The following is a 15,142-nucleotide window of genomic DNA, read 5'->3' as shown; positions in this document are numbered from 1 at the left end:
CAATAATAAGGGTGAATGTAATAATCACATTATTTTCCTTGTGAAACCTTCATAAGAGTGTATATCAATCATACCTTAATAAAAAAAATGCTGGTGAGGATGTGGAGAAAGGGGAACCCTCCTACACTGCTGGTGGGAATGTAAACTAGTTCAACCATTGTGGAAAACAATATGAATGTTCCTCAAAAATCTAAAAATAGAAATACCATTTGACCTAGGAAGTCCACTCCTAGGAATTTGCCCAAGAAAGGGAGATCTCAGATTCAAAAAGACATATGCACCTGTATGTTTATTGCAGCACTTTTTACAATAGCCAAGAAATGGAAGCAACCTAAGTGTCCATCAGTAGATGAATGGATAAAGAAGAGGTGGTACATATACACAATGGAATACTATTCAGCCATAAGAAGAAAACAATTCCTTCCATTTGTAACAACATAGATGGAGCTAGAAGGTATTATGCTCAATGAAATAAGCCAGGTGGAGAAGGACAAGTACTAAATGATTTCACTCATGTTTGGAGTATAACAACAAAGCAAAACTATGGAACAAAAGAGCAGCAGACTCACAGACTCCAAGAAGGGACTAGCAGTCATCCAAGGGGAGGGGTGGGGGAGGGAGGGAGAAGGGGATTGAGGCATATTATGATTAGTACACATGGGGTCATGGGGAAGACAGCGTAGCACAGAGAAGACAGTAGTGATTCTGTGGCATCCTACTACACTGATGGACAGTGACTGCAATGGGGTATGGGGGGAATTGATAATATGGGTGAATGGTGAAATGCATCATTGCTCATGTGAAACCTTCATAAGAGTGTATATCAGTGATACCTTAATAAGAAAAAAAAAGGGCAAGAGCCTGCCTGAGATTGCATGGCCAGTTGGCCACAGAGCTAGGACCACAGCTCAGGCCTCTGACTCCAAGGCTAGGGCTCTGTCTCTATATCCAGTTTCCTGGAGAGCCCAGGAGTTTAAATTTTCATGTGGGGAGAGATTGGGGCAAAGGTTTTTTCTTTCCTCTTCCATTTCTAAGCTGATACTGTCAGCAACAACCATAAATTTCAATGTCTTCTTTAGTCTCATAAGTATGGCAGGTGCCCTGGTTCCCCACTGGGGAGAAAAGACTGGTAAAATGTCTTTCTAAAAGACACATGAAACAGACTGCTCCACTGTGAATGCTTCCTTGAAAGAAAAAAAAAGTGTTCTAGAGGTCAGCCCCCCATTGCCCAGGAAGGGAAAGAAAACTGCTGCATCTCAACTTAAAAGAGCTAACAACCCGGAGATAACCAGCCCCAACCTGCCTGAGCCAGCACCTGTTTTCCTCATACCCACACTGATGCAAAGTACATTTTCCTGCATGTTGTTAGAGCTCAGAGAAGTTGATTTTGGATGGATTGTCACTGAGTTAAGCTAATGCAGTTCGAGGGGCAGAAATGCAGAGCCTTTGGGGCTGATCGCCCCTCTCCTCCCCGCTCCTGTGCCCCACTTGTATCAGACAGTGGGGAGGCCAGTGTTAGGGCCTGAAGTCCAGAAGCAGTGTCTTCTCAAGGTCAGCCACAAGTTCATGGCAGAGGTGGGTCTTGAGCCCGGTATGCTGGCTCCCACCCAGGGTTCACAAGGATTTTTCATGTGCAGATGATTGTGTAGCCTGCCAGTCAGAGCCCTTTCCCTTGCAGCCTTATTTCTCCTCACTCTAGTCAAATGGCAACTTCTTACTCTTGCCTTGTTTGCCAGATTTAGCCCAAATGTTCCCCACTCCAAGAGGCCTTCACTGATCTTGGCTTGGCTTCTTTTCTGGGCTCTCACAGTTCCTATGCTTTCCTTTGTCATCACTGTGATCATACTGGGTTGTCCCTCTCTATTTATGTGGCTATGACTCCACGAGACTGGGAGCACTTGCAGAGCTGTAATATGGCCAGATTGTTTCTATGTAATGATACACCACCACCTTCCCAGCAGCTCAGTGCTCCAGATACTTGAGCCAGAATGCAGCTTTCCCAATGGGTCTTTGCTGCTGAATCATAAAATCTGAATGAAAGTGTCACTAGCACTTAGTTTTAGTCTAACTCCTTTCTTATACAGATAGGGGACACAAAGGGAGGGCTCAGGAAGGGCTGTGATTTGTCCAAGGTCACACAGTAAATGGGTGACAACCAGAACCAGACCATCAGCAGGGCTGTATTATCACCTTGAACCTGGGGTAACTCAGCGATGAGCCCAAGCTGCCCCACCTACTCACAGGACAGACCGACCAGTTGAGGTGTATGTGGTCACCCCAAATGCACCAAGGCACTTCCCTTCTCTAAACTTCAGTTTTGGCAGAGTAGGCCTGTGCAACAGGCAAACAAAGCATGTGCTAAGGGTGTCATCTAGATAGGAGCACCAAAAAATGTTTTTGAAATAATTATTTTATATTTTTAAAAAGCACTGATGTAGCATTGTGGTTAAAGCAGAAACTTTCTGGGCTTCCTTACATTTATTTTATGGTTTAAATTAAAGACCTTATTTGAATATGTATTATAGGGATGTCTTCAGTGCTTAAGGACACTAAAGGTATTGCTAAGGGACATTTCCTTGGTGGGGATTATCCACCAGCCAGTTACACTGATGGCAGGGGACAGAGAAGGGCAGAAAAGTCCATCACCTGAGAATGGGCAGCCTCACCACACTTGATGTGTGAGACATCATCTCTGATCACCCACCCTTGCCAGGGAGTGGTTATGCCCTTGAACAAATGAGACACAGGAGGACAGAGAAGGTCAGCTTGAGACCACAGCTGGTGAGGGGTGAGAACAGAGGTTGTTCTGGAGCCAGCCTGGGGTAAAGGGCTGGGCCCTGCCTGGCAACCAAGAGTCCTGGCTCCTGGACCAGCTCCACTTCTCACTCACTGCGACTTTGGGTCCCTCAGCCTCAGTTTTCCCATCTGTAAAACTGAGATAGAGGAGGGAATAGGACAAGGGTCATGCCTTTGTAAAATCTTCTTAGCCTGTGAAAAGGGGCCCAGCTTATTCTTTAAGTTAATCTATATTTTATTCTTCCTCTTCTTCGAGCCCCTTCATCAATTAAGTAATTTTGTATTCAGGACAAGAGATAGACCTCCCCAGTGTAATGAATCTACATGGGCAAAGAATGCCAAGATCCAGATCAACACAGTCACCTAAATAGCCCTATTCTTAAGAGAAAACTTCAGGGGAATTATGGATCACCTGTGTATATCATGCCTTATTCCAACCTTTACCCAAAAGGTCCCATAAAACCCCAAATACTCTCCCTTCAGTGTGCCTCCTCTCTGAGACTGCCTGCACTCCATCTGAGTGTCTACTACCTTATCAAATATCCCGCCTATTGCACTTGTCTCTGAACTCTTTTCCACAATAAAAACAAGAACTTGCTGACCTCTCTGTCACTTTGCTCTTTCATTCAGCTTTCTAGTCTTAACACAGTCCTTTTCTCTCTCCCTGTTTTATTTCAGACCATCAGGGAAGTGGAAGTTCTCAGAACATCAACTCACTCCATCCAATTCTGCTCCACGGCTCCCTCCAATTCTGAGGTGATAGGGATCTAATTCCTGTGCCACACACATCAAGTTGACACTGGACACCAGGTGACCATGACTTTAGGAGTTGGCAAGGAATCTGCCATATGCCGAGCAGAAGTTCAATGAACTTTCCTTTCTTCTCTCTGCTCTTCCTGCGTTCTACTGCCTGCACAGCTGCTGTCATTCTATTCTTAAGAGAAAACTTCAGGGAAATTATGGATTCCCCTTGCTTTAATGAATTCATTCCTTCCTGGCACTTGTTTGACCTGATCAGGAATTATTTCCCGATCAGAGTTAAGAGTCCTCCCCTGTATGGGCTGAGGTTTTGCCTAGTGTGGGAGAGACCACCCCAGATGCAGCTGCCTGGCTTTGGAAAACATTTCTCTTCCAGCTCAACAAACATTTTGAGTGTTCCCTGTGTTTGGCCAGCGAGGGGTCAGAGATGGATATCTCATGACCCAAGCTTCTAAGCGGCAAGAGCCCCTATTTATTAAGCCCCTATTGTATGCTTGATTCCTTACAGCCATTGTGTCATTATACTTCCCTACAACTCAGAAATCCATGCCATCCTCTCATAATTTTTTTACTCTCCTGTGCTGTTCCCACAGAAAAAGAGCACACATGTGTAAATTATAGAGTTTGTGTTCATTAGCTGAAGTTAGGAACACCTGGGTTCCATTCTGGCTCCACAACATTCCACTTTCCCTCTCTGAACTGCAACTTCCTCATCTGTGACTCATAGCACTAACAGACACCACATTAAATAGTCCTGTTTCTTTTATTATCATCGGCCTTGCATCCTTGTGAGAAGCTGTCTTACATGATCATTAGCTTCTTGCTTATGACTGCTCGTCCCTGCCTATCCTCTCACAGTGTCTGACTCAGGGTCACACAGACCCTGTGTGCACACTGGAACCCTGACATTCACTTACCAGGTATGTGCCCCCAGGCCCCTCACCATGCCCTACATGCCCCCAGCCTCCCTGAGCTGTCTGCCCACCCCAGCCTACGGCTGCTTCTGGGCACTCCGTCCCGAAGTGAAGCTCACCTGTCAAGACTGATCCACCTTGGGGTCTTCTGTGGAGTCACCACACTTGGCCCTGGAGGAACAGCCAGGGAGGAGCTGAACCACAGCCCATTAAACACGGATCCAGAGCCTACTGGGACCATCTCCCAAAAGTTGGTTCTCCTGTGGGGCCCCATACCCACCAGCTGGGAACAACTTCCGAGAGTGGAGTGGGGGACTTGGCTCTGGGCTTTGTGGATGATGAAAACAGCATCGTTAACGACACTCAAGGGTCCCAGAACTTTATCACCAATGGAGTAGTTTTATTCTTGTTTTCCCATTTGGCCTCTAAACAGCTGGGAAGACAGGGAGAGCCAGGATTGTTTCTACTACTTGACATTTGAGAAAACAGATCTAGACAAACAAATGAAGTGACTTGTCCAAGGTCAAAGGAGTGGGTGGTAGCAGAGGTGAGATTTAGACCCAAGGCTCCAATTCCAGTTCAACAGTTCAGCTAATGGCTGAACGTCATGCCTAAGACCTGAGTTCTTTCCAGTTATGTCACCTTGTACAAATCTCTTAGCTTCATGGAGCCTTCATTTCCTTATCAGTAAGAGGGCAAATGGACACTGCCTCTCTCAGCTCCCAGGAAGGTTCAGGTGTTTAGCCAGTGCCTACCACAGGTAAACAGTCAATAAGTGAGAGCTACTATTTTAATAAACCTCAATTGCAAACCCTGTCACATGATTGGGATATACTACTGCTGCTGTGCCATGAGGAACTTGCAAGAGTCCTGTGGAATGAATGTGAGGTGGAGTCTGTGTCCAACCCCAGGCAGGGCCAAGGCCATGTCACGGACCCCTCCTGCCTCCGTCTTTCTGATTCTCTCCTTTAGTTCCATAGTACTCTATTTCTGACTCTGTCACTCTTTCACTAATATGTACAAAATCTAAATAATATTTTAAAATTCACAAGTAATAAATTCTATTATAAAATATTTTAATCTCTATTGAGCTTTTTTGAGTAAAAAATGAATGTTTTCTTCATGCCAGCCCTTCCTTGCATTTCCTCTCCTTCCCAGAGGTAATCACTTCCTGATTTGGTGTGTTTCTTCCAGACCTTTTCTAAGCATTTGTGCGTGTTAATGTGTGTGTGTGTGCGCACGCGTGTGTTGTTGTTTTTCTTTTGACATAAATTGAATAATTTTGTACTTACTCCATCACTTATATCCTAACTTACTAAGTCTTGGAATCTTTATATATCTGATCTACCTCATTCTTTTTATCTGATATTTGGTTTTTCACAGCATGGATATGACATACATTGTCTAATAACATCTCTGCCAATGAACATTTAGGTTATATACAATTATTGCTGTTATGAACAATATTATAATTAATGTCCTTTTTTTATCCATCATTTATTTATTTTTCTTTATTGAGATGTACTTGACATATAACATCATACAGATTTAAGGTATACAAATGTTGATTCGATAATTTCTATATTGCAGTATGTTCACCAACATAGCATTAGCTAATGCCTCTATCACATCACATAATTATCTTTCCTTTTTTTTCAAAACTACTTTATTGAGGTGCGATTGACATATAAACACTGTACATATTTAACATATACTCTCAATATGTTTTTTTTTTTTTTACTGTCCCGTTCCCCTAGTACCCAGCACCCCATGCACTGTGTCTGCGCTCTGGCCCGGATGGCTGGGGCTGGGCGTTCGGCAGCCCTGGGCTCCGTCTCCCTCCCGCTCTGCCTGCTCTTCTCCCGCCGGGAGCTGGGGGGAGGGGCGCCCGGTCCCACCCGGCCGCAGCTTGTATCTTACCCCTTTCGTGAGACGCTGGGTTCTCGCAGGTGTAGATGTAGTCTGGCTGTTTTCCTGTGTCTTCTGGTCTCTCTTTCAGGAATAGTTGTATTTGTTGTATTTTCAAAAATATATATAGTTTTGGGAGGAGATTCCCGCTGCTCTACTCATGCCACCATCTTGGCTCCACCTTAATTAATGTCCTTTTAACATGCATTTTGGGGTATATATGCCTGAATATTTCTCTGAGATAGATCCTTAGAAGTAGAACTTCTGGGCCATGGAGCAAGCACATTTTTTTAATGGAATAAGGTGTGCACATACAAGGACCATCCCAGCTTCGAATCTACAGGTTTTGAGAACACTGAACCACAGCATTGAGTAATGACCCTGTCACCAGTGTCTGATGCTGTTGCCCAGAACCAGGAGAAAACCATGTGTAGGTGTTTCATTTCAGCCCACCAAACAGACTTCCATAATAGATCTTTACTGACCAAAGATTTACAATCACAGGATGCAAGATGTGGAAACTAAAAAATTGGTACAGCAGAGTTTGAAGCCCCTCCTGATCTAGTGAACTTCATGATGGAGCTGACAACAATTTTGGAAGTTTTTTTAAATAACAAACAAGAACTATATGTGCCATCTTCTCCTCTGCAGATCTGCTCCTTCTAATCAAAGAGAGGAATTTTGGTTTGGGATAAATTTGTATATGTAGATCTTCGCTTCAGTACCATAAAGGTAAAAGGTGTTTCTGGGGGAGAAGATCTGAAGTTAAAGGCAAACAGTTCAGATATGTGGGATGCTACAAAAGCAGTTTAAAGAGTGGTACACAGCAATGCAAGCCTACCTCAAGAAACAAGAACAATCCCAAAGTAATAGTCTAAACTCACAACTAAAGAAACTAGTAAAAGAAGAATAAATGAAACCCAAAGTTTGTAGGAGAGACATAACAAAGACCAGAGCATAAATAAATAAAATTGACAACAATACAACAATAGAAAAAAATCAGTGAAACCAAGAACTGGTTCTTCTAGAAGATAAACAAAATAGACAAGTCCTAGCCAGACTTAACAAGAAAAAAAGAGGGCACAAATAAATAAAGTCAGAAATGAAAAAGAAGTTACAACTGACACCACAGAAATACCAAGAATTATTGGAGTATTCTACAAAAAATTATATGCCAATAAATCAGACAACTTAGAAGAAATGGACAAATTCCTAGAAAAGTACAACCTTCCAAGACTAACCCAGGAAGAAACAGAAAATCTGAACAGACCAATTTCAAAAAACTTCCAACAAACAAAAGTCCAGGACCAAATGGCCTCACAGCTGAATTCTACAAACATTTAAAGAAGAGCTAATACCCATCCTTCTTAAAGTATTAAAAAAAAAATAGAAAAGGAGGTAAGACTTCTAAGCTCATGCTATGAGACCAGCATCACTATAATACCAACACCAAAAGACACTACAAAAAAGCAAATTATAGACCAATATCCCTGATGAACAAAGATGCAAAAATCCTCACAATATATTAGCAAACTAAATTGAAAAATAGATCAAAAGGATCATCTATCAAAACCAAGTGGGATTTATTCCAAGGATGCAAGGATAGTACAATATTCACAAATCAATCAATGTCATACACCATATTAACAAAAGGAATGATAAAAGCCATATGATAATCTCAATAGATACTTAAAAAGTATTTGATAAAATTCAACACTGATTCATGATAAAAACTCTCAACAAAATGGGTATAAAGGGAACAAACCTCAATGTAATAAAGGCCATACAAACAAACCCACAGCTAATACCAGACTCAATGGGTGAAAAGCTGACAGCTTTTCCTTTAAGATCAAGAATGAGTCAAGGCTGCACCACTTTTATTCAACATAGTACTTGAGGTCCTAATCATGGCAATCTGACAAGAAAAAGGGATATAAGACATCTAGATTAGTAAGGAAGATGTAAAACTGTCACTGTTTGCTGACAACATGATACTATATATAGAAAACCCTAAAGATGCCACCAAGAAACTATTAGAATAACTGGATTCAACGAAGTTGCAGGATACAAAATAAATATACAGAGATCTGTTGCATTCCTGTATACTCACAACAAACTAGGAGAGAAATCAGGAAAACAATTCCATTTATAATTGCATCAAAAAGAATAAAATACCCAGGAATAAACCTAACCAAAGGGGTAAAAGACTTGTACTCTGAAAACTATAAGACACTGATGAAAGAAATTAAAGAAGACATCAATAAATGGAAATCTATGGATATGAAGAATTAATATTGTCAAAACGGCCATCTTGCCCAAAACAATTTACAGATTCAATACAATCCCTATCAAAATACCAATGACATTGATCAATGAACAAGAGCAAATAATCCTAAAATTCATATGGAACCACTAAAGACCATGAATAGGCAAAGCAATCTTAAGAAAGAAGAACAAAGCTAGGGAGTGTTACACTCCCTGACTGCAAGCTATCCTACAGAACTACAGTAATCAAAACAGTATGTTACTGGCAAAAGAACAGCAAAGGACACCATCAGCCGAACAAAAAGGCAGCCTCCAGTATGAGAGAATATATTCATTAACAATTTATCTGAAAAGGGGTTAACAACCAAAATATATAAAAAACTCATACACCTCAACACCAAAAAACAAGTAACCTGTTTAAAAAATGGAGGACCTGAAAAGACATTTTTCCAAAGAAGAAATACAGATGGCCAACAAACACATGGAAAGATGCTCCACATTGCTAATCATCAGGAAAATGCAAATCAAAACTACAATGAAATATCACCTCACACCAGTCAGAATAGCCACTATTCAAAAGACAAGAAACAAGTATTGGCAAGGATGTGGAGAAAAGGGAACCCTCCTACACTGTTTTTGGGAATGTAAATTGGTGCAGCCACTGTGAAAAGCAGTATGGAAGTTCCTCAAAAAAACAAAAATAGAAATACCATATGACCCAGTAACTCCGCTCCTAGGAATTTACCCAAAGAAAACAAAATCTCTGATCCAAAAAGATACATGCACCCCTATGTTTATTGCCACATTATTTACAATAGCCAAGATATGTAAGCAACCTAAGTGACTATCAATAGATAAATGGATAAAGAAGTGGTACATATATACACAATAGAATATGATTTAGCCATAAAAAGAAAGAAATCCTGCCACTTGTGACAAAATGGATAGACCTAGAGGGTATTATGCTAAGTGAAATAAACAAGTGGAGAAAAACAAATACCATTTGATTTCACTTATATCTGGAATCTGAAAGCAAAACATAACAAAATGAATAAAACAGTAGTCAACTCATAGACATTAAGTGACTGGTGATTACCATGGGGAGGGGTTCGGATGAATGGGGGTGGTATTTGAGGGGGATAAAGAGGCACAAAATCTCAGTCATAATATAAATTGGTCACAGGGATGGAAGTGCAGCATGGAGGATATAGTAAATGGTTCTGTAACATCTTTCTATGTTGACAGATAATAATTGCACCAGTTGGGATGAGGATTTAATAATGTATGTAACTGTTGAATCACTGTGTTGTATTGTATAGCTGAAACCAATATAATATTGTATATCAACTATACTTCAATAAAAATTTTTTTTAAATATTGTATGTCCATTTTCTACATTGATCTGCAGTGTCATTTCCTTCATGTATCAGTTGTCATACATTTAAAGGTATTTTTCTGGACTCTCTATTCTGTTTCATTGATCCATAGTCTATCCATGTCTTGATAACTAACCTCTTTGTGTTATTTATTACTATTTTAGCCTTATTGAATTGAAAAATCTATTTGATACTTTTAAGTATTTATTGATACTTTTAAGAAGATACATTTTATATTTTACATACTTTATTTCATTCCACTAAAGGGTTGATTTGGTCATTTAGACTATCATTAATGGAAATGGAAGTCTCAAGAGTATATTTTTGGCTCTGCTGTAAGCATCCTTTTTTCCTTCAAAAGACCTTTTGACAGTGTTCTCTCTTCTTAGCAGATGGATATACTGGGAGCAGAATTAATGACATCTGGGGATTAAAGGTCCCCAGAATGCCCTGAGACCTGGGGACATGTCATTTTGCTGATGGCTGCTTTGACATCCTTATTCCTCAGAGTGTAGATGAGAGGGTTGAGGACAGGAGTAAGAATGGCAAACACCACATTGCCCATGATGTGGAAGTCGAGAGGCAGGTCAGCCCTGTAGGCCACATAGGCAATGGCGATGGATGAGTAGTAGGTCCCAACCACCAGGAGGTGGGAGCTGCAGGTGGAGAAGGCCTTTGAGCGTCCTTCTCGGGAGCTGATGTGAAGCACCGTGGCCAGGATGTGGGCATAGGAAATAAGCACTAGGAGAAGGGGGAGGAAGGACACCACCATGGCGATGCAGAAGCCCAAGAAGGTCTGGGGTGTGGTGTCAGAGCAGGAGGCCTGAACCACGGCCAGATGGTCACAGAAGCAGTTATATATATGAACAGTGTGGTTAAAAGCCATGTGAGAGGTCTGCACCACAGCCGGGATGGGCAGGAGGAGGGCAGTGAGCCAGGCACCGGCGGCCAGCGCAGCATTGGTCCAGGGGGTCATGTGCACAGGGTAGTGCAGCGGGCGGCAGATAGCCACATAGCGGTCATAGGCCATGACCACCAGGATGAAGGCTTCAGAGCAGGAGAAGCTGTGAAAGAGGTACATCTGCAGGAAGCAGGCAGGGAAACTGAGGAAGTGGTCTCCTAGTAAAAGGAGGGAGAGCATCTTTGGGACAGTGGATGTGGTGAAAAGGATGTCCAGGGCTGAGAGGTTGATCAGGAAAAAGTACATAGGCTTGTGGAGTCTAGGTTCTATCACCACAGCCACGAGGATCAGAGTGTTACCCACCAGGATGAGCAGGCAGAAGAAGAGGAAGAGAAAGAAGACAGGGAGGAAGAGGAACTCCTGCAGAGAGGGGATGTCCACGAGATAGAAGATGGGTGAAGAGTCCTTTGATCCATTACAGGCTGTGGCATCCATGGTGGGACAGAGCTTCACTCCAGGGTGACAGGCAGCCAGAGCATCTGGAGACCAGTAAAACCAGAAGTTTGTAATGAGAATTCTGTACAGTTCAAGGTACAATTATTGCAGTCCAAGTTTAGAGGACTGGTGGTACCACCCAATACTGATTCTTCCAGCTTAACCCACGATTCGCCCCTTCCTTCTTCCATCAAGTATTTAGCATGTACCTACAATCTACAAAGCTGTGAGGAGATCAAGGTGCTGAAGATCCCTGCCTTCACAGAGCTTAAATTAAATTATATTACTTTTTATTAAATTCTATTTTTAGAACTTAGAAATTCTAAATTTCTATTAAATTCTAGTAGAGGGGTAGTATGTTCAAAAGCCAATCATGCAGTTAATTATCTAGTTACAACTGTGATAAGAGCTTCTGTTCCTTGTCTGCTCTATGTCCTACCCTATCTTTTGGGCATCGGATCTTAGGTGGCTAGATTTCTGTATTTTCTTTTGCTCTTGCTAAAAATTCTACTAAATGACATCACTATTACCACATCACTAGGAAGGATTGATTTTTCCTGCAGATTTTCTGTTACATGCTGCCTGCTCACACATCACCCAGGGCTTGGCTCCTCTCTCGGTGCCCGGGGGCCGCAGCTCTGCCTGCTTCTCTCTCTAGTGAGTTCCCGGGGTGCCCTCCCGTTCATGTTTCAGGGATGGGAGAGACAAATGGCTTCTGTGGGACAACGCTCTTCCTGATGGAGCCCAAGCTCAGGGCTTATCTGGTGTCTATTATCTTCCTTCCTCTTGGCTGCTGCAACCCAGTTGGCATTCTGTTTAGTTCTTTTATGCCCACTCTGCCATTGGCTCCTCTAATACCAACTCAGAAGAAGCCACAAGGAGCTGTCATGAGAACCGTTGTTGCTAGGAACAAGCCAGGGAACTGGAAACTGTACCTGCCCGGAGCCAGAAAACCCTGTCTCGGAGTTTGTTCACTAAACGTGTGCTGAGGTCAATGCCAGGACTGCCAGACTTGGGCGGAGGCAGTACTGGCTCAGCCTTGTTTCAGGCAGAGCCCCTGATGAGTGGTCCAGGCAGCTTCCTGGTTGAATCCGCATCACTGCTGCTGGAACCGCAGCGACTCCACTAGCAGTCTCCCTTTTAATTTCCTGGAACTGCTCCTCCCTGCTTTCTTTTCTAAAACAAGTGCAAAACTAACTAAAAACACCTCTCATGTCCTAGAATCCTAGAATGTCAGCCTGGGAAAGGGTGTTTTCAAACCTTCAATTCTAAACAAATTTCCTTCCCAAGCACCTTTTAAACACAACCAGCTCTGTGGTTGGTTTGGATTGTGCAGCCTGGCTTCTAGATCTGGAAGTGGTGCCCGGCAAATGCTCTGTCTAGAAGGAGCCTGGGAGACACAACTGCCCAGTGTGTGTGCCCCTTGAAAAAGAACCTCAGAACTCACTCCCATGACCTGGCAAAGAAGGGGAACCTGGTTGGTTCCCTTTTTAAGAGTTAGCTCTCAGTTAGCTGGATTTTTCTCACACCCGGAGGGATGCAAGCTGCCCTGCCTGGGACATTCCTGCCCGCAGAGAAGCAGCTGCAGCCGACAGACCCGCGAGAGGCAGGGCAGGAGGTCTGAGGGGCAGAAACACAAAAGGCCAAGGCCAGAGGGGCCCTGAGAGCCCATCAAGGCGAGCTGCCCCTCTCTCCCCTTCTCTGTCCCACTGCCTTGCAGGTGGAGTTAGAGACGCTGAGACCCTGGTGGAGAGGTGGCACATGGCTTTTCATGGTCAGGTGGCGCAGGACTACCAGGCAGACCAGGCACACACTGGGTCACTAGGAACAGGTGCCAAAAATACTTAGAGAAAGAATTTCACATGGATATTTCAAAGCAGCCATTCAACTAGCCCATCATAAGGATGATCAGAATTTAGCTGGACTTCCTTGGTCGTATTTTGTCTAAGCTGGGGCTTTTGTTTTATTTTGAATTACTTATTACATCTGAGCCATGCTAACCTCTGCTTAGGCCCAAAAGGGTGCCATTTCCCAGGGCACAGAACTTGCCCCAGAGCAGGTTCTCCCAGCCGGGATTCTCTGAGCCAGTCACAGTGCAGGTGAGGGACGGAGAAGGACAGGAAAACCAGTCACCTGAGTGTCCAACCCGATGCCACACGTCACATATCATCTAACCCTGTGGGGAGCGGTTATGCACCTGCACAGATGAGACACCGAAGGGCGGTCCGAGGCCGCGGCTGGGGAGGGGAGAGCCCAGGAAGTTCTGGAGCCAGCCTGTGCGGAGCACTGAGCCCCGCCTGGCACCGAGAGTCCTGGCCCCCGACCAGCCCTGCCACTCACTCACTCACTGCGACTTTGGGGCCCTGAGCCTTGGTTCTCTCACCTGTGCAGTGAGGGGTTTGGAGGAGAAGATCTCTTAGGGCTTTCAAGTCAGGGACCCATTTTCTGAGTGTCCCCTCTGTGTTTGGCTGAGTGAGTGTCACAGGTCCGTGCCCCAGAGTGAGGTGGTGAGAGCTCTCCCACCTCGGGGGCACCTGCTGCCAGCCATTTCTTTACCTTTGTCCTGGCGGGCAGACCTGAGCAGGCAGGTGTGTGCACCTGTGGGTCAGGAAGGACTGGATTCCCCTCTCAACTCCTTCCTCCAGCAGTGTGACCTTGGGCAAGTCCCTTTCCCCTCCCTGAGGCATTTCCCTCTTTCACAGCCTCCTGGGGTTGTTGTGGGTGCTCACAGAGAGATGGCTGCCCACATGCACCCGAGAGCCTGGCACGCGGGACAGCTCCAAGTCTGCTGGTGCTCCCAGCGCTTCCTCACTCTCCTGGGGGAAGGCCTTGGCCAGTGATTTGAGTCCCACCCCTGAGTGCACCCCCTTGCCTGGACCTGCCAGGAGGCATGGCCCAAAAGCCCCACAGCCCACGAATGCACAGCCAACCTGGCTCCTGGGTGCCTGCCCCTTGTCACACCCAGTCAGCCCTCCGGGTCCCTGGCCCCAGATCTACATCCCCCTCACATCCTTGCCACTATCTCCTCACTCTGGGCTTCGCTGACCTGTAGCATTTTACCCCCAGCCCACTCACCTGCCAAGCCCTGTCCACACTGGTGTCTCCCATGGCATCCCCTTTCTATCTTCCAGCCTGGCCTGGCAGGGAAGCACCAGGCAGCTGTTCAGCTGTGGCCCGCTGAACCCCCCTACCTCTCCTTGCAGCCAAGCCTGCTGGGGCCCTCTCCCTCAAGACAGGGTTCCTTTGATCACTGTGCCCATGGCCACCCAGGATCAGCTTTTCAGCCCCTCCTACGGCATGTGTTGGGAAGGGGCTTGCCTCTGGGATTTTCTGATAGAGACAACAACATTGTTAATAGCCCTCATGGGTCCCAGAACTTTACAACCAATGGGGCAGCTTTACTGACATCATTCCATCTGGTTTTCAGAACAGCCAGGGGAGATAGGCAGCCCATGAGGAGGCAAATAAGGTCCAGAGAAGTGAAATCACTCACTGATGCTTATGCTGATGCTGAGTATCAGAGCTGCGGCAGAGCCAGGCTTCATCCCCAGGCCTTTGGTCTGCAGTATTCCTTCCCGGATAAAGTCATAGGGTCTAATGTGAGAAAGTTCCGGGTTGAATATCAGTTCTAATATCGTTTAGCTGTGTCACCTGAGGCAAGTTACTTAAACTCTCTGAGTCTGAGTTTCTCCATCTATAAAATGGAACATAACAATATTACCTTTCTC

General features: G+C 44.5%; 1 protein-coding gene across 1 annotated transcript; it reads right to left on the bottom strand.

The window, feature by feature from the left end:
- Window positions 1-10,353: 10,353 nt before the first annotated feature.
- Window positions 10,354-11,438, bottom strand: LOC118934325 (olfactory receptor 2AT4-like). Its single transcript, XM_036929738.2, has one exon. It carries the CDS (start codon window positions 11,412-11,414, stop codon window positions 10,449-10,451), a length of 966 nt encoding a protein of 321 aa, XP_036785633.2. The 5' UTR covers window positions 11,415-11,438; the 3' UTR covers window positions 10,354-10,448.
- Window positions 11,439-15,142: the final 3,704 nt, after the last annotated feature.

The sequence above is a fragment of the Manis pentadactyla genome, chromosome 9 (genome assembly GCF_030020395.1).
Source record: "Manis pentadactyla isolate mManPen7 chromosome 9, mManPen7.hap1, whole genome shotgun sequence".
Lineage (NCBI taxonomy): Eukaryota > Metazoa > Chordata > Mammalia > Pholidota > Manidae > Manis > Manis pentadactyla.
This window is presented reverse-complemented; position numbering and strand designations above follow the sequence as displayed.

Coding starts and splice junctions, on each gene's coding strand:
- LOC118934325 (XM_036929738.2), bottom strand. CDS start 11,414: ATGGATGCCACAGCCTGTAATGGATCAAAGGACTCTTCACCCATCTTC.